Genomic DNA, 25,409 nt, shown 5'->3' with positions numbered 1-25,409 from the left:
ATTTGGCAATGTGCAAGCCAACAATCAGCAACTCCTGGCGACCGGTGTTGTAGCCTGCCGACGCCAAGTTCGCCCGGGACATCTGTCTTGATCTGTGTGTAGACGTATTATAGAGACAAGCCCTAAAGTACAAGTTGTCGATACTTTCTTGGCACGCTACGTTTCGTTCAAATCGCTGATAGTTGTGGAGCATGCGGTTGTAATGGATCACTGGAGACTTTATTTGTCTTAATCGTGAGCGATTTAATGTGGTGCTGACATTTCTTGCCAATTACACATACAACTTCAACTTCCTGCATATAGCCATGTCAAAATGCAGAGCAATTCAATCGTAGATGAGACTCCGCCACTGCCAGTGCACGATGCTGTTGACAAACTCGGAGATCGAGCGTCGCTGTGCGAACGTGAACTGTTTGTTGGTCGGTTCCTCACGACGGCAGATCTCCACACGTACGTTGCCCTCAGACTCGTCCTCGAAGCCACCCTCGCTGAACTGCTCGTTGATACTACTACTGTGACTGCCATTGCCACTTGAGGTATGGTTGCTTTCGCCGTCACTAGCACTGGCCTCTCCCTGTTCTGTGGCTATCACTGGGTCCTTGGGGGTGATGAATGTCAAGTGGATGATGAGATCAAACGTGTCAGGACACAATAACAAGAGGTGACTGCTGTTCTCGTCCTCCTCTTGGAACTGGAATTCCCGTAGCTGGTCTGCGTAGATATCTCGAAGCCGCAGTGCCAGCTCCTGCCAGCAAACACCAGACACACGCAGCAACTCGTCCAGTCGCGGGTCTAACGCCTCCAAAGGCGTACAGATCGACAGCTTCAGACACTCTTCAAGCTGCTGCGGCCCCACTTCGACACGAAACAAGTCAGCTGGGAGCGCCAATGTGCGAGCCACATCAGCACCAGGGCCACGCGAATCATCGAATAGCAGTCGAGACCATAGCAGATCGCGTTCATAGTGTTGAGCAGCAACGCGGAACAGCTCTCGAGTGAAAAGCTGAGCTTCCTGTAGCGCTCGTTCAACTGGTAGCACTCCATTGCCGACACCTAGCTCCGAGGGCGTGCTCTTGAGCAGCAAAAGCTGCACCGAATCCTTGTCCAGAGGCTTGCGCGTCAATGGCTGCGTTGTGATCACCAGTGAATATCCGCCCAACGGCTCCACCTTACGTGTCGACGGTGTTATCGTGGACGGTGGTCGATGGAAGAAGCTTCCTGATGAAGAATGACACACGACTGCATCCGGTGTACCGAACTGCAGTAGATCCAGCAACTCGTAACGCGAGCCATGACATGCAATGTACCGCAGCAAAATCTGCACCATGATCAGCTCCGAGCAGTTCGACTGCAGTGACACAGGTTGCAGCTTTACCGCCACCATGCGTATCACACAATCACGCCAAAGCAGCGACAAAGGTGCAGGCTTTGGAGTGGTGTTCGTCTGGGTTGGGGCCAGATTGTGTGCTGGTTGCTGGTGTTTGGTTGCTGCCCGTCGAGCAAACCTCGCTGCAGCTCGCACAGGTGGTCGATGGCCATCACTGCTACGGGGTGCAGACGTTGAGGATACTCCCGAAGCTCTTGAATCGTTTGTCCTGGTCATCACGGTGTTCTTGCTGTTGGAGTGTCTGGCTGGTGACGACGCTGGAGCTGGTGTACTGAGCTTTTTGGGTTCTTCTGGCGGATCCGGGAAGGCTTGTAAGAAGCACTGCAGTCCTTTGACGATGTTTTGGAACGTGGACGCTTTTTTCCATGGCAGGGGTGGAGTCACTACAAGAGCGTCGTCTTCGCTTAAATGTTTACCAACACTGTGACCTTGACCGTTTTCGCCGTCATGGAAATCGTGCGAGGCGTTAATCCACTGAAGTAAATGCTGCTGGAAGTAGCGAATGGTGAACCCATAGATGAGAGCCTGAGTCTGCAGTTGGGCACGTAACCACGACGCTACACTCTGCACCCTAGCTCCAGATGCTCCAGAAGTCCTCTTTCCAGCCTTGGCAGCCAAACGATTCTGGAAACGCAGGTCTTGTTGTTCCAAGTCGTGCAAGCTTACAAGAACAGCAGTGAGCAGCACTCCTCGATTGTCACATTTCACTTCAAGCACCACGATGGAGAGTGGATCATTGCTTGCACCTGTCTTCCAGCCACCAGCTTCCGCTGCGGCTCTCTCCGGGTGGTAAAAGTACTCAGAAAATCCCTCTCTGCCTGGCATTTCGCTCTCGTTTGCGTTGGGATCCACAGGGAATGCACGTGCATGACTCCTGCCAGTAGTTAGCGTTCGAAGACGTCGGAATCCGAGAGTGCGCAAATGCACTGCGTATTCCTTGTAGAATTCGCTCGCCACTTCAAGACGCAACGGCTCTAAATTCGCAGCAACCTGCTGCTTGATGCCACGTACATCAGCGCCAGCACCTGCGTTCATACTCAAGACAGTATGCTCCGTGTACAGCTTCGCCACAGAACATTCGTCTTGATCGAACACGAACTCCCGCTTATAGCTGAGCAAATGAACCAGATTCATGCAAGACTGTAGAGCACGCAAACGTCCACTAACGATTCCGTTCTCATCGCCTTCAGACAATCCAATCATTTCTGCTGCTACCCATCGCTCCACAAATGCAGCTCGGAAGCGTTGGTGCAACAAGAGATGCCCGCTCTCCACTAAATGAGCCACGACATCCTTCGCAACAGGCTCCTCCATCTCTTCATCGGCACGCATTGACGCAAGCTTTTCCAACAGGTTCATGCTCACCGTGTGGCTAGTTGAGCGCGTCTCGAAAGCTTCCCATCGCTTCTCCAGTGCTGCACAATAGAACAGAAGAGGGGTCAGATTCTTCTTGGGATGATCTTCATCTTCCTCGAGCTCGATAAAATGTCGCTGCTGGGTTGTAGCATTCGTAGCCCATCGCTCCGTGTTGCCAGGGAACAAAAAGCGAGGCCCCCATGCACACTCCAATCGCTTCTTCCACGAACTGTGGATACGGCCCGGATCCGCGTCGCTGGTGTTTCTTCGTAGCGCAGGTGCTGTAGTTATCGCCAGTCCTGTCAACGACGACGAAGACGACGATGACCCAAGCTCAGATAGATTAGTACCTCTCGACCCTCTTCGTACAGGGCGATTCGCTCCACTGAACGATCCTTTCGATGCAGGTTTTGTAGACACCGACTCATTCCCTGTACGATCTGTACGGACACCATCGTGACTGGCATCAGCATTGGTTTCTGCTCCACTCGCTGCACCCTGCAGTCGTGGTCCTTTCGTGTTGTTCAATGGCAAATCCCATGGCGCAACGCTGTCTCCAGAAAAACCCCCAGATAATGCAGCAGCATTCCCGTTGCCACGCGCTGCACCGACACCTGGTCCACCCATGCGGCCTGGAAAGGCACTGCCACCCCTCGCCCGAGCCCGTGCTGCCATCAGCGCAGTCGCAGCTCCTGCACCGCCACGCATCCGAGCTGCCGCCTCACTTCGGTTCCCACTGGGATACGGCAACGCAGGACTTGGTCCACCCAACCGCTTGTGGGGAGACGATGCGATGTTGTCCGATACGTTGCTGCTACTTACAATGCCGCCACTCCTGGTCCTCCCAGACGCTTGGTTTCCTGGCGTATCTCCGTTGCTGAGTAAACTCCGCTGCGATAACGACGGTCCTGATACTTCTCGCGTGAGATCTGGAATACTTGGCGGCCCAATTGAGACGCCCAGGTTCGAGTTACTTTTTCCTCGAGGACGCGCGTACTGTGAGTCGAGCGCCTCTAAAGCTGGTTGAGTCTGCGCCTCACGCAGATACACTCCAAGCGCGGTACCGTCGATCGACCGCAGGCGACTGGCGTCCAACACTCTGGGGAACCATTCGTTCGACTGCAAGATAGACAGCACAGGAGTTCGATACTCAATAAAGTGGATGGCAGAGTCTTTACAGAGCACGGCAAGATTCTTCCCCACACCCTTCCCAGCTCGTTCCGTCCTTCCGATGGTCAGGAACAAACTGCGAGGTTGCAACACCATGGAGCCCAAGGGGGCGGCTGCTGATATTCCCGATTTCTCCAGTAGCAAACTCCGAAGCAGCTTTTCCCGAAGCATAGTCCATGTTAGCACTCGAGCCAAATACGTTGCCAATGACTCCACCAAAGCCAGGCTCATATTGTATCCGTACACCCGCAGACCCTTGCTTGTGGACAAGTCGACCACGTAATAGAAAGATCGCTTCACCTCCCGATGCTCGTGAGACGCCAACTTCTGGTGGTGGTGGTAGCTGCTCCCGCTGCTTGAATAAAGCAAAACATCTCGCTCTGAAAAACTCGCATTCTTCGGGACGTGCAATTGATGCGACAGACCTCCCATCGTTCCAACCAGCGATGAAGTTGTCGACGACACAGAAGGCGCCGTCTGTAGTTGCGAGATTGCATCGGAGCTTGCACAAGTGGACGCCCATGTAAGCGGCATTCGCCCCGATACCGAGTCGATATCCGAAATCTCCGAATGAACTGAATCCGCTCGCATTAGTTGATGAAGAGCTGAACTCATTGATGCTGTCGTTTCTGCATCCGAGTCACTTGAGTCCACGTCTTCGCAATGGTCCGACACGTCAACATGCTTCACCACCAGCCGGAACTTGTCTGGAATTGGTTCGCTTACATGGACTAGCTCATTGCGAGTAGCAACACACTCGTAGTTACCAGACAGTCTAGATTTCGCATACACTGCTGGTCGTAGGTGATGAGGTAGGCAGCACAGGAAGCTCCGAATCTGCGTCACAGCATTTTCAAGATCCCAAGGCGCAATCGATTGGCTCACTCCGAGACAAGTAACGGACGATGAAGGCAATCGACTCGCACTCTTAAAGAGCGATACCAACTTGTCCACATCCGAAGGCAGTCTCCCCTCAGTATCAGATACAGTACTTGTTTTCACGTGGCTTTCGTCACTGTTTGCATCATGTCGCCCGTTGCTTGACTCGAGCTTCTTGATGATCGATTCGATATGGTAATCGTACAGCGCTTCATCTAAGAAAGTCTCCACCACCTGACTCAGTTCTTTTGTATGGATAGAACCACGAATCCACACCTGACATCTAGCCACCACAAGTGTAGTATCGACCGCGTCGCCAGAATCGGAATACAATTCAGCGAGTCCCGGAATATCACGCATACGCTTCACCCTTGGCTCCGTATCCTCCTTGTCCTTGTCTCCCGTTTCAGTTCTGATGGGACTATTCCGTACAAGATCAACTCGCATGAGAGCAAGGCCCTTCCCAACTCGAGACAGAAATCCTTGCGAGAGTCGCAAGTCCGGGTTCAGATTGAGAACGTAGGTCGCCTGAGCCACGATTTCAGGTGCAGCCGTGGCTGAATTTTCTCCAGAAGGAGCAACACTCTTCATTTCTTCATGACCCTTTGAGAAGAAAATAGGGGAGCGAATAGCCACGTCAAACGTTCCCTGGAACTTAGTCAATGCTGTCTGGTAGCCACCGAAGCAAGCGGGATGCGTGTGAGCGCTATCCTGTAGAACGGATGCTTCTTTCCCTTCTTCTTCACTGGAATCTTGGGCTATTGTTTTGGGGACTTCCTCGTTGGGTAAGCTTACGGTGCTTCCTGCAGACACCAAACTCCCGCGACGAGCCCCACGTAACGAGCTATTCGCAAAATCTCGTGGATTTCGAGAGGGTATGCCGCCACTCGTTACAGGACGGATGTATGGCGTCAACTTCAGCGTTTGCGATAAGTAGTGCAGCAGTGTACAACAATCAGCCACTTCGCGAGGGAGAATGTAATCTACTGTGCTCACAGGCGCCGCTGCTGGCGGACACAAGAACGCTAGGTCTGTCGGACTCAGCTGGAACTTGGTGTTCCGCGCCAACAACTTCATAAGCACGACCTGCGTGGCTTCATCGAGCTTCCTCTCAAGTAGGCGGCATAATTCATGCGTCACTTCTTCACCGGCTTCGGATACACCAAACACTTCGAGTCGAATTCCAGGGACACCCGATGTTGTTGTTGCTGTCGAATTCGTTGCACCTCCATTACTGCTTCCTCCAGTATTCGATCTAGATAGACCACTGCGTTCTTGTCGCTCTTCGGTCGGTTGGCTGCCAACCGGAGGCTGTGTATTGTCGTAGAATATGCTGATCTTCATGTAGAACACGTGGCCGTCGCGATCGCGGTAGACAAAGATATGGCGTCGATTGTGAACTTGGAACTGCTCCAGCGCTGACGTACACAACATATTCAGTGCAAAATTGGGCGCTAAACGCTCGTGAAGCTTAAAAATTGCAGAGTAGCGCAAGTCGCACTCGAATTGGCCAGGCCAAAAGAAACTCGCTTGTTTCATCTGTCCGCTCGTCGTATCCATCGCACCTTGGGATTCAGCCCGCCGCTTCGGTGAGCGTGGACTTGATGGTTGGTTCCCTTTTGGTGGCAGCAGAAGCCCATTGCACGTCCGAGTCTCGTGAAGTTGGAACAGCAGCAAAAACTGGTTAACACGACGACACACCGCACGAATGCCAAGCTGAAGGCGAGTCAGAACTCCCAGCCGGTTGAACCCGTTGGAGGACGCATCAAAGCAGTCCGGGTGGTGGAATCGCAAGTTAACGTGATCAGATGCCAGCTCAAAGTACGCCCAGTACGGGATCTCAAAGCCCGCGTCGACTTGATCCGCATCTTTGTTCTTTTTCTCCACTACGAAATACACGTCATTGCAGTGATGAACGTTAAGCAAATCGCCCTTCTCAAACTCGCGCTTGAACAAATCAAGCGGATTCACTGGAGCTTCTTGACTTCGACCAACAAACTCAAGTGGATACGTCGCTTTCGTCACAGCATGCTCGGGTAGATCGTCGAAGAGTCTCTGCACTAGTGCTCCAATTGCAGGAGTGATTTCGTTTGCTGACTTCAGAATTGACAGGATTTCCACGCTGCACCACTCCTTGATATCTTTTCGCACACGAGTCAACACTTGCCGCTGGAACAAGTGCAACGTCGAAAAGCTGTGCGAGCGCATTGACGGCAAAGCGTTCGTCTGGCCGGCCTGCGGATGGCTGTCCATTTCAAAAGGCATCTGCGATGGCACGCGACCATCGAATGCCCGTTCATTTGGCAATGTCAGCGTCACCAGTCGTAAAGCGATGCGACCTGAGGGCATCTTCGAGCATGTCTCGGCAATCTGCGTCACATCGGCCGAGTTAGAGTACTTGTGACTTGTTTTCAAAGATTCCAAGAACGCGTTAAACTCCTCCCGACGACTGCTAGGCGATACAAGTTGTTCTTCAGCAACCATATCCTTTCGCATATCATCGTACGCAGCAGTACTGGAAGATCGACGGAGCATTTCCGAGTCAGGCGTAACTCTAGGAACATGAGTGTCTGCAGAATTCGATCGAGTCTCCCGAGAGCCGTTGAGCACGCGGCATTCAAACCTAAAGAAGAAAGGCACTGAAAAGCTAGACGTAGCCACAGCGACTTCTTTGTTGAACTCAGCGTCCTCCTCAACGTGTGCATGGTGCTGCTCACTCCCTGTACTGCTTTCAGTCGAGGTATCCACGGAAGGCGGTAACTCACGCCCCAAACTACCCCGTCTGTTCCGAATCGGACGCTTTTCGCCAGCACCTTCTCCTGCTTCCGCGTTTGCAGTCGTGGAGTTGTCTTGGGAATCAACGCTTTGACTTAGCTGTTCTTCCCCAGTAGCGATGGCGCCATCATTTTCCTCCTTTCTCTGGCGTTCAGCGACTCCATCTCCATCACCATCCTCCGAGTCTTCCATGAGAATGTGTAAGTCATACTCACTCGCAGACAGGTCCTCATAGATAGCATTTTCACTGCCCGTAAAGTAGTAATACTTGGTGCCAGCAATCGGGACGAACACACTTGACAAGATTGTCTCGAAAGACTTAGTCAACTTATCCTTCAGAATATCCGCCCCAATGCCAGCAGAGACCACCGCTGCGGCTGCTGGACTCAGAGGAGGTATTCTGTGCGACGCGGCTGTCTCCATCATCCGATACAAGAGCGTAATATCAACATCCACAGGAACTTCAATGCAACTTGACAGCGCCTGGAGCAAATCGCTATGCTGAACTGCCCCTCCTTCACGTAGAGCCATGTAAACACCACGAGAAAAATTATGCTCGTGAGCTCGCTTAACCTTTTTGCGGAATCGGCGAGATGCAAGAATACTGTCAGAGCTTAATCGGTGGTGGGAATTCCCACTGGACTCCGATAGTGATCGTGCCGGAGACTTCTTCCAAAGTCCACTCCGGTCAAGTGGTATAGCAGGACGATCCTCTTTCGGCTTGTCACGTCGTTTTGAAAAGAATAATTGCTTCAGGATAGTGTGAGGTAGATCCACACGATCGAGCGTCTGATCACTTCTATCGTGTAAATCCGTGGACAACCTGGAGAGCGAACACTCGTAAAAGGCAACTTGAAAGAAGCCTGACCCTAAAACTCCGCCAGTACTTTCAATCAGCAGGTGGAAATCACAACCAAATGGCGCACGACGACTGATGTCTTCACAAAACTCGTGATCTTCTGGTGTCGAGGGAAGGCGAAGTTTCTGGAAGTCTCGGCCGTAACTCTGCTTTTCGTCACGAGATCCCTGATAATGCCCCATTCGCCAAGACTTGTATCCTTCGCGGAAGCTGCGTCGCCGCTCTTGGTACAAGACAATGTCGTCCGCAGATACTGACATTCGCACGGCTCGCGACTTCGTTCCATCCTCTTCCGCTGCACGGACTGAAAACGGTTGCGCAGGAGTCTTGTGATCTCCATCCTTGCCAGGAGCCTTTGGGAATCTGTCATCAAACAGCGGGTCGTCGACAGATACCTTGTCCGAAATCTTCGTCTTAACCTGCAAAGTATCCAACGAAGGAAAGAAAGCCAACACGACGCAATCATCGCTGACAAGCTTAGCAAAGCACTTGCCTTTGCTTAGAGCGTGGTGTGGCACACGGTCTTTGAAAGTCAAGGACAAGTGGTGCTTTAACCACAGTGGCAATTGGCCGTCCATTCCTTCCCTGAAGAATTGATCGTCTTCAATCACGCTGCTGGGAGGCATACGCGAGTCCGCCACAACGTCTCCATTGTAGTCTGTCCACGACACCTCGCAATCACTCAGGCCCCTTAGCGTAAGTTCGAGCATGGAATACAAATTCTCGTTCGCAGTAGAGATTGAAGGCGGAATCCCAGTTACCCTTGATTCTCTCTCTCCGCTCGAAGAACTCTTTCCATTCTGCAGATACATTAGGAAATGTTCTGTTGATCGTTTTGAAGTAGCCAAAAGTCTGGCTGTGCTGAACGGAGGAAGGATCATACCATTTTCTGCTGCCATTTGCCGATCCATGATCCAGTTGGAGCCCACAACACCATCAACATCCTTGCTCAACTGATTCAGCAGCTCGATGTTCTCGCGCAAATTAATGATGCAATCAAACGTGTACAGACAAGAGAGGAAGTGACGATCACTCTTGAAAAGGTAGCCACGGATGAGGTGCAACAGCTCACTCTCGCCCAGATACATCGAATCTCCACTCCAATCGATACTCACGTCCTCCTGCTCCATAGACTTCTGTTCGTCTTCCAATGAACTCGTTGAAGATACAGAAACCCGGCCTCTAGCTCGTGGGGTGCTGTTTCGACGCGCTCCACGAGTTTCATAGTTCTCAAACGGCGTGCTGTGTCCAATTGCCTGCTTCAAACTCCAGTGAAACCTATCGTTATGGTCAGCTTCATCGGATAACCGTGTCTTCACAGTGCCATGCTGGGGTTCCATCCAGAAAGAGGTCATCAAACAAGTATCCGAGACACGACGAAGCGCATATTGCACAAGCGCCGTCTTGGTATGTCCATTTTCATCTTCCATCAAGATTTCTCGACCAAAAATCACGCTCTCAACATGTGCACTCTGTCCATCATCTCCTTCGCCCATCTTCCAGTCCAAGACCCAAAATCCACAGCTGATGCGGGCATCGTGAAGACGACGCATCACGTCCAACAGTGCCTGTAAATCTGCCACTTCCCATTTCCAACTCGAATGCCAAACATATGCACCGAAAACGCGATGCAACTGCAACTCACTACCTCCACAGCATGTAGTTGACGGAGGAATAGCTCCTGCATTCTTTTCAGCCTCCAGTGTCGGCGAAGCTACGTAATAATCAAAGGGTCCGGGTTCCTGGTCGAGTCCGTGGAGTAGGAGCGTATCATGCGTGACAAGCAGGCGACTCAGCATACGATGACAGAGAATGACAGGAGTCTCAGTCAACGATGACGAGAGCAATTTGGCTGGAGAAGGCGTCACTGCGACCTCGTTGATACCCGCAAAAATCGTGCTCTTTAAATCATTCAGCACTTGGCGGCGGGTTGATGCTCTAGTCGCGAAAAATGCCACATGGACAGCGCACAGCGTTTTGTTCTTAAACTCGAGCCGGACAAAGCAAAGAGCGCCTTTGCTTTCTTGTGAGTTCATGCTCTCTTCAGTATGGGTAGGATCTTCTCCGCCGTTACTGTTAAGACTGCGTTGCCGACGACGTTGAGCAATCCCCCCCGTAGCCGTAGCAGAAGATGGAGACGCCTTGGCCCTTGGTGGCGCGTGGCTCTTGTCTGCAGACGGACGAAGAAACTTCAAGAACAAATCCTGGGACAGCTTCTGGGAAGACCACTTGACAAGAATTGCGATCAGCGGCTCGGCGAGACTATCAACTCCAATTGAAATGTTCCCACTGCTCGTTCCATAGACATTTGCACCATGGCTGTGGATCATTCCTTGTGGTACATTCCCCGAGCTGCGCAAATGCGAGCCTGCATTGCCACGCTCCACTACACCGTGCATTTCATTTCGATAAAACAGATCTGTGCATACATCGCTCTTAACGATGCAAAGAATCTCAAAGCGTTCCACGAAGAACCAGCGATGCCACAGCACAGTAGAGAGTTCGCCAATAATGTTAAACACTGGATGGGAGCTTGTGATCTTCGGAGTCACGGACGCAGACGCGGAATTTGCACTTGTCCCGAATGAGAATTGGTTGGCAACTGAGTCACTGGTCTCGTTGATGCTAGCTGTTGCCGTCATTAAATGCAGCAACACACGGTCGACGTCTTGAACGTTTCGAATAAAGTCATGAACAAAAACTGGTGATGCCAAGGAAATATCACCCTGTGGACTACGAGCTGCACCGCCTCGATCTCCATTTGCTGATGAGCGCTGCATCGTATCTTCGAACGCACGAAGGAAGTCCGCGTAAGCCAGGATATTCATCTTGACGTACCACTCACTCCACGCAGTTCTCTGGCCCTTGGAAAAGATAGCAGAAGATTTTCTTACCGAAGATGATGAACCAGGTCCCTTCATACCCTGACCACTACCTCGGCGGCCTGTGTGAGACGTAGTAGCCGATGCTGCCAAAGACGCCGAGTTGTCCGTGGTCGTCGATACCACGTATTCAAGCCAAACATTTTGCTTCCATTGGAGTAAGAACACAATCAGAATCTTGGTGACATCGTTGGAGCCATTCGAAGCATTGGGAACTTCACCATTACGAGGAGATTCCACGCCAGTTCCATCTATCTGAAGAGGCTGCTGATAAGTCTTGACATAGATCTTATTGATCGAGAACCCTTCACGCAGCCGGGCCTCCACGATACGGTTCACGTCAGCAAAAATACGGTATTCATGAACCTTTTCACGCCACATCCGATACGGTCGAAGAGGTAGCAGAGTTCTTCCATCAAAAGAGGTGCTATCCATCTCATTAAGCTTCACCACGGGCGCCGAGTTCGCATGCACACTCGACTTGCGTAAAAAGCACGCATCCTGTAAACCTGTCATCTTCTTCACAACATTGCTGCAAGTGCTCGTCGTACCGTAGCATGCTTCGTGAATTGCGGTGTAGTCAAATACAGTTCCACCTGTGTATTCCGCCACGAAGCGTATCAAATGAGTGTCTGGTACAAAACCAAACGTCGCATTCAGTTCGTCATCTCCTCCACCACCAATCCGTAAAAAGTGACATTGAATATCATGCCGCACAAGCTGCATCAGCAAATTATCATACGAATAGGCGTCCCGTACATCCACGACGCCATCGGTGACTAGCACCATCATCGGCGTGCAATCTGTGGGCAACGAGTTGAGTGCAAACACCGCGTTCTGCAAGATCCAGTCCAGCGAGGCCGGTGTGGCATTTCCCAGATACCCATACTGTCCGCGTTCCTGTGCTTGAGATGCCCAGTCGTTCTCAATGAGCTGGAATCGTTCCTTAATCAGCTGTAAGAATCCCGCCGCGTTTGACGGCGTGACTATATATCCCTGCATCAATACACAAATGGACTCCACTAGAGCCCCCTGTACCAGCACGGACACATGGATCTCAGGGGTGAAAGCTACACCTCCCACTTCCATGGGTCTCAGCATGCTCCAGATAAAGAGCTCCACACTCTCGTATAACAAGTCCAAGAAGAGCCGTCCTGATGACGGATCAATAGATAGGATGGAGGGCGACGCGTCCAGACACAGCACGCAGCGGTAGCGCTGGAACACGGCGCCGACGCGGGTGCCCGGTGTCATTTGTCCCTTAATGTGTGTCGTCACGCCTTGCAGCTGTAGTACGGGTCTCTCTGTCCGGTTATTATTGTCTCCTGCCGGCTCGGCATCTCCTACACTGCTCTTCTCAAGCTTCAAGACTTCCATCGACTGCTCGTACAGCACGGCAGCCACGCTCATGCCTTCGCCCAGCTCGATACCGCGGCTGGAATGTATCTCAGGCGTTTTGACGCCATGATCTTCTTCGGGCTCAGCCGACGCGGCGGACGGCAGCAGCTCCAGCGCCAGCTGTCGGAAATGCCACAGCGACAGCGTCGTGTGGTTCAGCACGTTCACGTCCGCGCCGGAGAGGATCAGCTCCTCCACGCGCGGCGCAGGATGCGGAGCCGATGGCTCCATGATGGCCTACACTCCTGACTGTGGCGTCTGGTTCAAAGACAAACCACATGTCACTCTTTTGAGGTGTTTCTAGTTGGCTTATAACTGATATTTCAAGCCGCACTTTTTAACACTGACACAGTAACCGAAAAGATCAGAGTGAGCACCACCGTTTGGGGTCAGCATGGGCAAGGTTCGTGGGTCTCCAGCCATCGCTCTCCATCCCATACACGATCTGCTTGTCGTCTAAACTCTCCTTCTTCATTTCACCGTCCTTTACATCTCCTCCAGGGCAAGAAGAAGCAGTCAAAGAAAAGTCATAAGCGCCACGCGCCCAAGCAGAACGGGACCCCCACCCCAGCCCCGGAGGAAGTCGTAGCGCCCTCATCCAGCCAGAGCCTCAGCATCAATGGCTCGGGGAAAACCGGGAGACCGTTAACGAACGGCACGGTCAAGCGCATGGACCGTAACAAGCAGCGAGCGATCGTCAAGCGCCTCATGACACAGGCAGATCAGCAAGGACTGCAGGTGGGGGACAAGCGCTTCGTGCTCTCGGCCAAGTGGTGGGAGCGCTGGTGCGAGTTCGTGGGCTATGACGATAAACAGGAAACACCCGCGACTGGGACAGGCAACCCGGCACCCAGTCGCATCAACAATCTTCCGCTTCTCCACGTTGGGTCAGACACGCCTCTGGACGAGCTCATGGGCGGCCCTCTACGGCCACAACTGAAGGAGAACTATCACTATGTGCTTATCCCTCAAGAAGTCTGGGATGCACTACTCATTTGGTACGGTGGAGGACCTACCATTGCACGGTTTGTCGTACAGGTCGGAGACCCGGAGCTCGGCAACGCGTTTAACCGCGTGCAGGTCTATCCGGTAGGTTGACTTTGGCATCGCTATGTGTGAAAGATGATGAAATTGATTGAAAATATGTATTGCAGGAGCAACCGCAAGACGAAGAGCCTGAAGTTACGACGAATGGCACGAAAGACAGTTCGATGCAGAAGAAAAGCGAAGTCAATGGTAACAAGGAGGACTCTGGAGATGGAGCCAAGCTGGCTGTGCAGCGTAAACCGGTTGCCGTGTCCAGCTCGATCCCAAAGATCTGTGGAGCCTGCAGGAAAACGACGGGCTCGCTGAAGCGATGTGGAAACTGCCAATTGATCTGGTACTGCGGCGCAAACTGTCAGATGTCGCACTGGAAATACCACAAGGGTGTGTGTCGCTCGACGCTTACAGCTGAGGAGAAAGAGGATGACATTTTGCAGGGCTTGCAGGCAGAACGTCGAGGTAAAATGGGTCTTCGCAACTTGGGAAACACGTGCTTTATGAACTCGGCGCTGCAGTGCTTGAGTCACGTAGAGTTGTTGACGCGCTATTTCTTGAGCAACCAGTACAAGAAGGACTTGAACCGCGACAACCCGTTAGGAACAGGTGGCAACCTAGCTGAGGAGTACGATGCGTTACTGAAGGAACTGTGGTTCGGTACAGTACCCAGCACATCGCCTGCCAACTTGAAGCGAGCTATCAGTCGCTTTGCACCACAGTTTTCTGGTTTCCAGCAGCATGACGCGCAAGAGTTGCTTGCATACATCATCGATGGCTTGCATGAAGATCTGAATCGCGTCAAACACAAACCTTATACTGAGGTGAAGGAGTCTGACGGCTCTCAAGACGATGCTGCGGTGGCAAAGGAAGCGTGGCAACGTCATCTGCTTCGCAACGACAGTATCTTTGTGGATCATGTCCAGGGTCAATTCAAGTCCACGGTTGTCTGCCCAATTTGCAACAAGGTCTCGATTACTTTCGATCCGTTCAACTGCATCCAGCTAGAGTTACCCCAGCAGCTGAACCGCCAGATTGAGGTCATCTTCGTCCCGAGTGAGCCAGGAAAATCCATGACGCGGTATCTTGTCGAAGTACCCAAGAAGGGAAGCGTTCTTCTACTGAAGCGGGCACTGAGCAAACTGTGTGGTGTCAGTCCTAGCTCCCTGCTGGCGGCTGATATCTACCAGTCCATGACCTACCGCATTATTGGAGATACTGAGCGATTGAACCGACTTCGAGAAGATGATCGCATTCTCATGTACGAGGTGAACGACATTCCAACTGAAGATTCTGTGCAGTACGGATTCTTATATCACCGAGTAGGATCCATTTTGACAGGTGATCCGTTGCTCTTCACGTACACTGCGTCGACTACTTGTGCCGAGATGTTGGAAAAATGGAGCGAGTTGCTCAGCACTCACGTCTCGCAGTCGTCGAGTGCCAAGATCCCGGTCAACATGCTATCTCAATGTGTGTATCTAACAGACCGCGACGGCGTCTTGTTGCGTAACGAGCCTGTTCCTCCAGCTGCCGACTCGAAGTTTCTGGACTTTGCTACACTTCACAATGAGGAATCGCCGGACGAGTTAGTGTTCGTTTCGGTCGCCTGGTCTTCATCGATGCTGTCGTCGTCAGCTTCTCCCCGGCCTGACGTTGAGCGGATTGTTAATCACGAGAGTATGCGCGCCAAGTCGAGTGGATCTCGCTCCCACGAGGGCATTTCTTTGGACGACTGTTTTCGGAACTTTGTCAAGCCGGAGACTCTGGACCAGGCGAACTTGTGGTACTGCAGCAAGTGTAAAGAGCACCGACAAGCGCGTAAAACCATGGAGATGTGGCGGCTACCAGATGTGCTAGTGCTTTCTCTCAAGCGGTTCGAGTATCGCAATGAAATTCTGCGTGACAAGTTGGACGTGTATGTGGATTTCCCACTCGAAGACCTTGACATGTCGCCGTATTGTCTTGAGAAGAGCGACGACAAGGACCATCTAAGCTATGACCTGTTCGCTGTGAGCAACCACTACGGCAGTATGGGCTTCGGTCACTACACGGCTTTTGCCAAGAGCTGGAAGGACGAAGGCGAGATGTATCCGGGCTGGTACTCGTTTGACGACAGTCTAGTGGCACCAGCAATGCCCGGTCAGGTCAAGTCCAACGCAGCGTACATTTTGTTCTACAAACGCAAGAATCTCCAGGTCGAGCCAACTCCTAGTAAAGACGCAAAACAGAGCTAAGTGAATCGAAATGCGTAGACATACCAGGTTAACCGCGGGTTTCAAGCAATGGACATAAGCCAACGTAGACGCGTTAGTGTGAGGCCAATTCTAGACTGATCTTTTATTTTGCAGTGACAACTTCCATTCTTGTTTATACTGTTTTACTTGTATGGCACATTTTTGTTTTCATCTCTGGACGAAGATGGCGGGTGTGACCGAGGCGGCCATCACGTTCCATAATGAGCAGTGGACGGCGGAGGGTGCGCGGCTGCTGTTGGAGGTGGACGAGGGCTGGGTGGGATACCGCGATGATTTCGCTTGGAGCTGGCACGACGAGACGTACGCAGTGCACGCGGCCATCTGCGAAGAGCGCGGGTGGGTGTGCAACTCACTAGAGGCGAGTGTCGCTATGCTGCAAGCGCTACGCACAGGCGCAGTCAGTATGAAGCTCAGCGACTCGACGCACAGCTCCGATGGGTATGCACAATGGTCGCTGACCGAGATGCACGTGCTTGGCTCTCAGATGCGGGACGTCGTAGACGGCAAGAGCCCAACGGTGCGCTGGTCGGCGCTACTCGCAGCTTTCGTGGATACCATGAAGACCAAGGATAGCAAGTACGCTTATGATGACCGCACATTCGAGGATTTTGCCTACCGCGCAGGAAAATTCGTACCCGAAGAGATCTTGTTGCACATCGATCCGACTAGGATGAAGGGTAAGATAACTCCCAGGACGACGAGGACAGCGAGGAGGACACGCAAAGTTTCAGCCTCGGAGCCTAGAAATCGGACACGTCGGATGACAAGAAGTCAATCTTCTGAGAGTTATGTGGATAGCGACGATGAGCCACTTGCGCGTCTACGAAACCCCAGAACGAGAGCTACGAGGTCTGTGAGTTCTGCGAGTGCTCGTCCGATAAGGGGAAAAAGTCGTAAGAGGACTCTAGACTCGGATGGAGACAGCTCGTACCATGATCCAACGTCAGAAGATGAAGACTTATTGTGGGCGGATGAAAGTTCTCAACGAGTGTCGGAGGGAAGTGCGCCGGCCACTCAGGAGGTCACGAGTCAAGGAGAATTGTTGCCTGTACACGCGGCTAATAACGAACAACCAAAAGCGCCAAGTCAGGACTTCGCGGACCAAGACCAACCTTCACTTCTTCAAGACGATACGAATCAACAAGCTCCTCCTGCTGTGAATCAAAGGCGAAACTCTGCTCGCGATGACCCTTCATTTTCCAGCCGAGCATCTCCTTACGAGGGCGATTTAACTTCCCAGCAGCCATCATTGGACCAAGATGAACCAGTACAGCAACGCGCTTCTCCCCGCGAAGACACTACAGACCAAGCACAGCCGACATTTGGAAGCCAAAACGGTGATACGCCAACGCGACGACCAACTCGCAAGCACCAACGCGTTCACCAACAGGTTGTAAGCGGTCGTAGGGACTCTAATAGCCGTGCCAAGACGAACACTCCACACCTCTTCCGTAGTCTCAACCCGTACGACCGACCTGCAAAACCGTGGGGAGAGTTCGTAGTGGAAGTTTTGCTCGCTGAGAGAACCGCACGAAACGAAGATGAGCTCGACTACGTGCGGTTCGTGCGTGGCCTCTACGAGATCTGAGGCAGGCTGTGCATGCGTAGCTTTGTGAGCCGCTTTAGTCGAACTGTCCAGACTCACGTACAGACAACGGATTACGATCAAAGTACACGCTAGTTACACCACAAAGAACATGTTGTACCTTTCTAGCAGTCTTCTACAATTGGTGCTCGCCTTTGTTGCGTCTGCTACTGCCTGGTCGTCGGCTGTTGCCGGCCGATCGGTGGTTGCTCCTGCTACTGGAGCTGCTACTGCTGGACTTGTTGCTCGATCCAGCGGATCTGGAGCTCGAGCTTGAACTGGTTGCGGATTTGGAGCTCGAGCTTGAACTGGTTGCGGATCTGGAACTGCCTTCTCGTCGAGAACTCGAGCTTGAGCTTGAGCTGGAGCTCGATCCAGGGTGCTTGTTCTTCTCGGCGCGACGGCGAGCCTGTGCGCGTTTCTTCTTCTTTTCCTCTTCGGACATCTCGTACTTGTAAAACTCCTTCTCAGCCGACGGCAGATTACCAGGTGTTGGCGAACTGGGCGAGTTGCCAGTCTTAAGCCCAGTAATGCGGTTCTTGGCCAGCACCAAAGCGCTCACGGCCTTGAGGCGCCCGGCAGATGCGACCGTCGCGGCGGTGGATGCAGCCGTTGTGGCCTTCTCCTTGCCGACAACAGCAGCCGATGAGGCCGCCTGGAAGGCCTGCGACGTCTTAACCTTCTCGCGACCCACCGTCGCGGCCACCGTGGCGCTCTGGTACGTCGTAGAGCTCTTCATCTTGTCGCGGCCGACGGCGGCTGCCTCCGACGCAGCGGCCAGCGCCTGCGTGCCCTTCTCCTTGCCCATCTCAGCAGCAGCCGCACCAGCAAAGTAGAGCGTGTTACCAGCGCGGTTAGCCATGATCTTGAGGTTGTTCAGGTCCATCATAAACAGAGGAAGATAAGACCGATCAAGGAGATGTGGACTGACGTGTGCGAGTTCGATTATGGTTCAGATGCGCAGCTCTGCCGTTGTCAAAAACACTCGGTACCGGGTGGGCATAGTGAGAGCAAGTCATTTCGATTTGGTACAGTAGAGGCCTGACAGCAATATTGGGTACAAGCAAAAAGGTTACTAGATTTATTTTTACCAGTTTATTGATTGTAAGAGGTTTAATGATGCATAAGAGAAACACTTGTGAGATGAATTGGGCAAGAATACTACATTTCACAATGGTAAACTTAGTGAGTGATGATTGCCGTCGAGACGTCGAGTGTGGCATCGCGATCGGCGGCGCCCGAGAATGTACTTGTAGAGCTGTTCGAAGCAGCATGTTCACTATGAGAGCAGCTCTCAGAGCATGCTTATTTATCATGCTATCTCCATGGACCCACAGCGGCAGAGCTTTTCTGATTTCTACAAGAACCCAAAAATCCGGGGCTTTCCGCGCTGAACTTGCCTTGCACTGCCGCCACGATAACATATCGCCGATAAGACAGTGCTACGCAGTGGTTGCCTCTGGATCGTTCAGTGCCTTGGGTGGCTGGGCGTCCACGGCCCGCTAAGTTGACCTGCACCCGCCATCTGCCAGTGGCAGACTGCTACAGCAGGGCCCAAGCGATCTTCTAATCCAGTCATCAAAGTTGCAGTTCACTAAAACTATTAGCGAGCTCGACTACTGTCAGGAAACTACACAAGCATCAGCAGTGTGCCTGTAGTTTCTACTGACAATACGTTGGCTATGCCAACTCGACATCAAAGCAACAAAAGGCAACAAGCAATTTGAAAAGGAAGCTTCTATTGAAGCTCGAAATGCTTGTTTTTTGTGTGTTTTCAAACCTACCCGCGATAGCTTTACTCACGTCAACACTTCCCCCTTCAACTGACCAACCGCACCAAAATGAGCGCTAACGGTACGCGGAGGTTCGTGGAGCAGAGCGTGATAACATCGCTCGTGCCGTTGCTCAAGCGCAACCTGGCTAAGCAGCCTCCTCCACGCCATGACGCGCCTTTTGTGGTACGTGCAACACTCTCCAAGGCTGAGAGCTGAGACCGTCCACAACGTTTGATTTTTGTCGTTGCGATTATTGCTGCTGCAGCGTGCAAGCGTGGCTGCTGTGTTCCGGTGGAAGGAGAAGGAGCAGCGCTCGCTCGAACTCCTGTTTGTGCGGCGTAGTGTGAATGAAAAGGATACGTGGAGCGGCCAGATCGCCTTCCCCGGTGGTCGCAGGCAGAAGAAGACCAAGATGGACCTCAAGGCATTGGACGATGTCTCGGGCGAATGGACGGACTGGGAGTCGCTTCGTGAAACGGCTCAGCGCGAGACCATGGAAGAGGTCGGATTGGACCTCACGAACGAGTACGTGGATGCTACGGACAGGGCAGAAGATGTTGCAACTAACTTATGTTGTTTTACTAGACATGTGCACTGGATCGGCAACTTGCCGCCGATTCAAACGCATCTCCGCTCGCTGAGTGTCAGCACGCAAGGTAGCCATTTCTTCTCAGTTGTCCAAGGTCTTGTGTTTTGTTGCTGATAATTGTGTCGCTACATTTTTTTCTTGCCAAGTTTTCTTCATTGATGCTGCGGCGGACGAGCACGATTACAAGCCCAAGATACAGGAATCAGAGATCGCAGACGTCTTCTGGGTGGACGTACAGGAGTTATTCAACACGCGACGGTATCAGGTACTCTCGTATCCGCTGGAAGACAGTCTCATGAGTCTGCGTATGCGTCCACGTGTGCTGGCACTGGCGAAGAAGCTACTTGGCAACATGCAGTTCGACTGCATCTACCTGCCGAGACCAGATCATCCGCCGCCCGATGATGAGCGTCTACCCCGTCGTGAAGTGCACGACTTCGTGTTGTGGGGATTGACTCTGCGTGCCGTGGTGAACCTCTTCACGACTGCCGGCTCTCCGCTCCCAATGCGTCCAGACTCGCAGCATTTCGACTCGAAGCTACTCGGTGACATCGTATTGTACTGCATGCGTTACCCGGACAAGGTCATCGCGGGCACTGCCACCATCTCGGCCATGTTGCTCGTCGGCGTCGTTTACAGCAGCCTGTAACGTTTAGTGCATGTTGTAAGATGGCTACATTCTGCAAAACCTACACTTTTGAAGTGACGAAAGCGTCAGTCTAACGAGGGAGTTGTAGTGACCTCAGGAATAAAACATCATCACGAAACTGATTCACGAGTGTGTTGGTGGCACACTTTGGCGCGCGTTATGGAGCCTCCTGCTGCGTCTCCGCCTGAACGAAGCGGCTCCTTCTCTTCCCCAGATGCCGATGTATCTCCTAATCCACTTTCTGCTTCGATAGCGCCGCATTTGGACCCGCAACAGCCTCATGAACGACGACAAAAGCGTGCTCTGGGCACGTCATCGTCACTCTCAGACGCTGTGGGCGCCAACCTGCTGATGCAACTGATCCCAATCCACTGGGACGGCCCTGCACACAGGAAAGGCGACTGGCTACCGCGCTGGGACGACGTGTACCTGAGTTTGGACGGCGTAACGCTGCGTGTATTCGAGTCTCGAGGTCGTTTTCTGGAGGTACAGGAGCTGGAGCAGCAGCAGATGCAGCAGGATGGCAATTCTACGGTAATAATTGACAAGAAACATTGCTACACGGTCACAGCTGTGGACAAGGAGAACGTGGGGCGTCCTCATGGCTTCTACGTTAAGACCAAGGAGAAGAGCAAGTCGCTGCATCTCACAGTGGACAGTGAACTGGAGAGAGTGTTGTGGATTCATCTCCTGGGTGCAGTGGTCGAGCAGGTACAAAGTGTGCTGCCAAAGGCGCAGTGGAGACTAAAGACAGTGGGTTCAAAAATTGAAGCATCACCAAGGAAGACTCTGGCGTTGGCACCGTTGTCTACCCCACGACGACCGAGGATACAGACTCTGACGCTACTAGGAACTCCCGTGAATGTGGAACTAAACATGTTTTACGATGCTTGGGGCTGTATTCAAGCACGGAAAGGCAATTTCGCGCTGCTGATGCCGAGTTTCCACCCGAACATCACGCTGACGTCGAATTATCCTCCAAGTGTCCCTATTGCAGGAGAATATCATGGCCTGTCTGGAGTGTTAGCTTTCTTTTCCAATTTACATGGCTCTATGGACGTCTCACACTATGGCGTTGAGCACGTAGCACGTCGAGGAGACCTGGCTGTGGTGTCCGGTCGAGAAACGGTACGAAGTGCCGAGAGTGGACGACGATTTCGACACTTGTGGAAGCACGAGCTGCGGTTTGAAGCTGACGGGCGTATTAGCCACATTAATATTCTAGCGGACAAGACGGCAGCTGCTGTAGCCTTTGCCAATGGGGGAGGCAGTGGAGCAGGTCCAGTGATTGGGGAGGCTACGGGACCGACTCTGGCTGCATTACCGCGTGAACGTGAACGCCAGACCAGCACGTGTCCACCTGGGGAGATTCGTGTGGTTTGTATCTCTGGAGAGAGTTTCAGACGACGAAAACCCACAACAAGTGGAGGCAGCGGATACAAGATAATAATCGGGTTAAACGAGTTCCCGCACCTGACAACGAAAGTCCCTGGCACGAAAAATACCAGCAGCACTAGCAGCAGAGACGTAACGACTACGAGCACGGACGGATTGAATCGTGTTGGATCGTGGAAGGCGTACTCGACACGAGTCGTCAAGAGCAGCGGCGGTAAAGGACCATTTTGGGCCGAGACGCTGCACTTGGAGTTCTCTGGAGCTGTTCCTGGCTCGACAGCCAGTTTGTGCATCGATGTGTGGAGTTTTGGTGTCATTGGCGACGAACTGGTTGGCTGTGCGAAGGTGAACTTGGCAGACTATTTGGGTTCGTCCGAGGGCACAGAAGAGCAGATCGCGTCTGTGGCTGTGCCCAAGTGGTTCGACATCTATCGAGCGGAGACGTTCGAAAAGGGTGCGCGAGGTGGAGACACTCAAAGCTGCGGACGTCTAGAGCTGAGCATCAGCTTCGCTCCGTACACAGAGGAGGATGATTCAATGGGGGAAGACGACGATGTAAATATGAGTGAAGAAGGAGAGCGTTCTGGCTGTAGTACACCGATCCAGGGAGGACGAACACCGAGACATCGCAAGAGTTTCGACAGGCTACAGGAGCTGCACAAGGAAACTGGGCAGAACCGTCGAGTATCGGAACGCTATTCGCTTGCAGCCAGTGACGTCCCCGGCGGCTTTGAGCTTGTGGAAGCTGATGGAGTTGATCAACAGGACAAGACATCTGCGTCGGAAGAGGAAGAAATGTACACGTTCACAGTGGCGTCGACCAAGTTCCGTGTGTACAGGAGATACCAGCTTATTCGAGCCATCGGCCACGGCGCATACGGAGTGGTGATTGCAGCCAGCGACCAAGTGACGGGGAACTCCGTAGCCATCAAAAACATCCCGCGGACCTTCGACGACCTGGTTGATGCCAAGCGAATTGTTCGGGAGATTCGACTGATGAGGCATCTGCGTCATCCACACGTTGTATCAGTGCTGGACGTAATGCGTCCTCCGTTGTTGGCCACGTTCGAGGACACGTACATCGTCACGGACCTCATGGAGACGGATTTACATCGAGTTATTAACTCTCCTGAACCGCTTTCGAGCGATCACATCGCCTTTATCACGTACCAACTGCTGTGTGGACTACGCTACGTCCACTCCGCCCACATTATCCACCGCGACGTCAAGCCTTCGAACGTGCTTATTAATCGCGATTGCTTAGTCAAACTTTGCGACTTTGGACTGGCACGGGGCATCGACATCCGTCCAGTCACACCAAGCAGTGTTGATGGCAACACCACGCCTAGTAGTCAAGACGGAGAGCCTGCACTGGACGAAGCGCTGACGGAATATGTGGTAACACGTTGGTATCGAGCGCCGGAGCTTCTACTCGCGAGTCGGTACTCTACGGCGATTGATCTCTGGGCTGTCGGATGTATTTTAGCCGAGATGTTTACTCGTAAGGCGCTCTTCCCGGGCCATGACCACGTGCACCAGTTGCACTTGATTCTACAGCTTGTGGGCAGTCCACCACCGGACGACATGGGATTTGTCACCAACATGAAGGCCAAGCGATGGATGGCGCGTCAGCAGCAACACGAGGCCAAGCCACTCAACTCGGTGTGTCCGAATGCTCCGACTGAGGCTCTGGATCTGATGACGAAGCTACTGCAGTTCGATCCTCGCAAGCGGATCTCAGTGGACGAAGCCATTGCCCACCCGTTCCTGGCCCCATGTCGAGCGGATGGCGTTGAGATGGACTCGGAGCGTTTGGCGGATAGCGCCTTTGATTTTTCATTCGAGAGGGAGAACAAGGGCAACTTGGACAAGAACACTTTGCGACGGCTTATCTTTGAGGACGTTTGCCACTTCCATCCGGAAGCTACGGCCGAATTGGAGCAGTTTAAACAGGAGCAGGAGCGATTGAAGCGACTAGAGGAGGAAAAGTGGAGGAAGGAGGAAGCACAGGCGAAAGCCAAGGCGAGAACAGGGAAGAGCTGGGCAGTCAGCGTTTAAATAGGAAATACAAGCGAGTTGAAGTTGACTCATGCTCTCTGGACTGAGTCCGCGATAGTACATGTGCACACTTGGAGATGCCAATTTGCACATCGGATACCTTTACAGATTGCTCCATTGGAGAGGAGGTCCATGAAGACGATGCGTCGAGGTGACATCGCGTTTTGGCTTCGTCACCAACAACATTACGACGAAAGCGACGGGATATGAAACACTCACAACGAGCCGATCCTGGCGATTGTTGGACAACGCGGAGCAGACGCGAGCTGAGAACCGGCGTCGACAGTTCAGAGGCTCCATGATGCCATCGTTGATGGACACCGGCTGACGTTGCAATTACAAGCGGAGTCTGATCGCCGTTGTCAAGCACAAGTACTGAAGTGGGAGCTTCCAAATTGGAAATGGAGTTACCCCGTCGTGTTGGACGCTTGATTGACGGGAGTTCCACGTGCATCAGCAGTCACGGCGCCGGTATGATCTCTCTTGGACGCACGTGCGGCGTGGCAGTGCTACGGGCTCAGCCTCTGTATCCAAGCAGGTGGCCTAGCGTTGTCGCAAAAAGCAAGTCCCTTGCAATGCTCTTCGCGCGCTTGCAGAGACTCGCACCCCAGCAGCGAAAGAATTCTCACCAGTTTCGCCCGAGTTGCTGAAGCTTCGGCTGCAGCAGGTGCAATGCCCAGGCACTGCCAAGCTGCGGCTCCGAGTCCTCCAGTCCGTGCACCTGCCCCGCTGGCAATCGCGAAAGCCATGTGCCCCGTTACATCACCAAACGCCACCGCGCGAACACGGCGCGAGGGCCGACGGCAGCGCGGTCAGACAACTTACCGCCACGGCTCTGCTTAGTCCGCATGTTGAAGCAGTCAGCCGATTTGTATTTTTTGAGATCACTACCGTGCAACATGGATAGTTATTGTGTATTTTCTGACGACACTTTAATGAAATTGAGAGGGGGCAGTCGGCACCCACAACAAATATCACTTGGACCCTCGCACTGGAATCATGCCAGGCGATGGCGGACAGGCTGTTGCGCCAAATACCAGAGCCGGTTGTAACGGCACTACTGGTGCATGAAATCGATCTCCTCGAACGAGAATACCAGCACTCGGCGCAAAATACTCGGGCTGTGTTTTTCTTGCCAATTTGCAAAACTTTTGCATAGAGGTTAGGCTCGAGGTCAAATCAAATCATCAATCCATCAGAAAACCACAACCCATTTTGCCCCAGAAGCGGATGATTCTGGGTCGTGCCGTCGCAACCAAGCGCCCTGAGTTGTAGCATGGGTCACAGCGGCGCCATGTTCGTACTCTCGTAGTAGTCAGTGCGTGCAGTAACAACAGTGCAGTTGTAGTACACGTA

General features: G+C 52.7%; 7 protein-coding genes across 10 annotated transcripts; 4 read left to right on the top strand and 3 right to left on the bottom strand.

Annotated features, from left to right (window-relative positions):
• Nucleotides 1–136: 136 nt before the first annotated feature.
• Nucleotides 137–13,039, bottom strand: PPTG_09485 (hypothetical protein). The gene has a single exon (XM_008904488.1). The coding sequence runs from the start codon at nucleotides 12,935–12,937 to the stop codon at nucleotides 326–328; it is 12,612 nt and encodes a 4,203-aa protein (XP_008902736.1). The 5' UTR covers nucleotides 12,938–13,039; the 3' UTR covers nucleotides 137–325.
• PPTG_09484 (hypothetical protein) lies at nucleotides 13,037–16,125 on the top strand. 3 transcript variants are annotated; one of them, XM_008904485.1, is made up of 3 exons: nucleotides 13,037–13,109; nucleotides 13,208–13,795; nucleotides 13,861–16,125. In XM_008904485.1, the coding sequence occupies exons 1-3, from the start codon at nucleotides 13,101–13,103 to the stop codon at nucleotides 15,979–15,981; spliced, it is 2,718 nt and encodes a 905-aa protein (XP_008902733.1). In that variant the 5' UTR covers nucleotides 13,037–13,100; the 3' UTR covers nucleotides 15,982–16,125. The 3 variants fall into 3 exon arrangements, with proteins under 3 accessions (XP_008902733.1, XP_008902735.1, XP_008902734.1); XM_008904487.1 differs by having other exon boundaries at nucleotides 13,208–16,125; XM_008904486.1 differs by having other exon boundaries at nucleotides 13,037–13,795.
• Nucleotides 16,055–18,525, bottom strand: PPTG_09482. Of its 2 annotated transcripts, XM_008904482.1 has the most exons (2): nucleotides 17,709–18,525; nucleotides 16,055–17,633 (listed from the first exon to the last, which is right to left on the bottom strand). In XM_008904482.1, exon 1 carries the CDS (start codon nucleotides 18,474–18,476, stop codon nucleotides 17,724–17,726), a length of 753 nt encoding a protein of 250 aa, XP_008902730.1. In that variant the 5' UTR covers nucleotides 18,477–18,525; the 3' UTR covers nucleotides 16,055–17,633; nucleotides 17,709–17,723. The 2 variants fall into 2 exon arrangements, with proteins under 2 accessions (XP_008902730.1, XP_008902731.1); XM_008904483.1 differs by lacking the exon at nucleotides 16,055–17,633 and having other exon boundaries at nucleotides 17,662–18,525.
• PPTG_09483 (hypothetical protein) lies at nucleotides 16,155–17,792 on the top strand. The gene has a single exon (XM_008904484.1). The coding sequence runs from the start codon at nucleotides 16,166–16,168 to the stop codon at nucleotides 17,588–17,590; it is 1,425 nt and encodes a 474-aa protein (XP_008902732.1). The 5' UTR covers nucleotides 16,155–16,165; the 3' UTR covers nucleotides 17,591–17,792.
• Nucleotides 18,526–19,428: 903 nt separating the features above from the next.
• Nucleotides 19,429–20,600, top strand: PPTG_09481 (hypothetical protein; the record flags this gene model as incomplete). Its single annotated transcript, XM_008904481.1, has 4 exons — nucleotides 19,429–19,545; nucleotides 19,628–19,887; nucleotides 19,948–20,018; nucleotides 20,098–20,600. The coding sequence occupies 4 exons, from the start codon at nucleotides 19,429–19,431 to the stop codon at nucleotides 20,598–20,600; spliced, it is 951 nt and encodes a 316-aa protein (XP_008902729.1).
• A 159-nt stretch (nucleotides 20,601–20,759) lies between these two features.
• Nucleotides 20,760–24,053, top strand: PPTG_09480 (CMGC/MAPK protein kinase; the record flags this gene model as incomplete). The annotated part of the gene is made up of 1 exon (XM_008904480.1): nucleotides 20,760–24,053. The coding sequence occupies one exon, from the start codon at nucleotides 20,760–20,762 to the stop codon at nucleotides 24,051–24,053; it is 3,294 nt and encodes a 1,097-aa protein (XP_008902728.1).
• Nucleotides 24,054–24,678: 625 nt separating this feature from the next.
• On the bottom strand, nucleotides 24,679–24,954 carry PPTG_22539 (hypothetical protein; the record flags this gene model as incomplete). Its single annotated transcript, XM_008904782.1, has 2 exons — nucleotides 24,679–24,782; nucleotides 24,879–24,954. 2 exons carry the CDS (start codon nucleotides 24,952–24,954, stop codon nucleotides 24,679–24,681), a joined length of 180 nt encoding a protein of 59 aa, XP_008903030.1.
• Between the last annotated feature and the right edge of the window lie 455 nt (nucleotides 24,955–25,409).

The sequence above is a fragment of the Phytophthora parasitica genome (assembly GCF_000247585.1).
Source record: "Phytophthora parasitica INRA-310 unplaced genomic scaffold supercont2.18, whole genome shotgun sequence".
NCBI classification, from domain to species: Eukaryota; Oomycota; class Peronosporomycetes; order Peronosporales; family Peronosporaceae; genus Phytophthora; species Phytophthora nicotianae.
This window is presented reverse-complemented; position numbering and strand designations above follow the sequence as displayed.

Excerpts from the sequence above, each read along its gene's own strand:
- PPTG_09485 (XM_008904488.1), bottom strand. The coding sequence starts at position 12,937 with ATGGAGCCATCGGCTCCGCATCCTGCGCCGCGCGTGGAGGAGCTGATC.
- PPTG_09484 (XM_008904485.1), top strand. Across the intron at positions 13,796-13,860 it reads ACCGCGTGCAGGTCTATCCG|GAGCAACCGCAAGACGAAGA; the intron begins GTAGGTTGACTT and ends TATGTATTGCAG.
- PPTG_09483 (XM_008904484.1), top strand. The coding sequence starts at position 16,166 with ATGGCGGGTGTGACCGAGGCGGCCATCACGTTCCATAATGAGCAGTGG.
- PPTG_09482 (XM_008904482.1), bottom strand. The coding sequence starts at position 18,476 with ATGATGGACCTGAACAACCTCAAGATCATGGCTAACCGCGCTGGTAAC.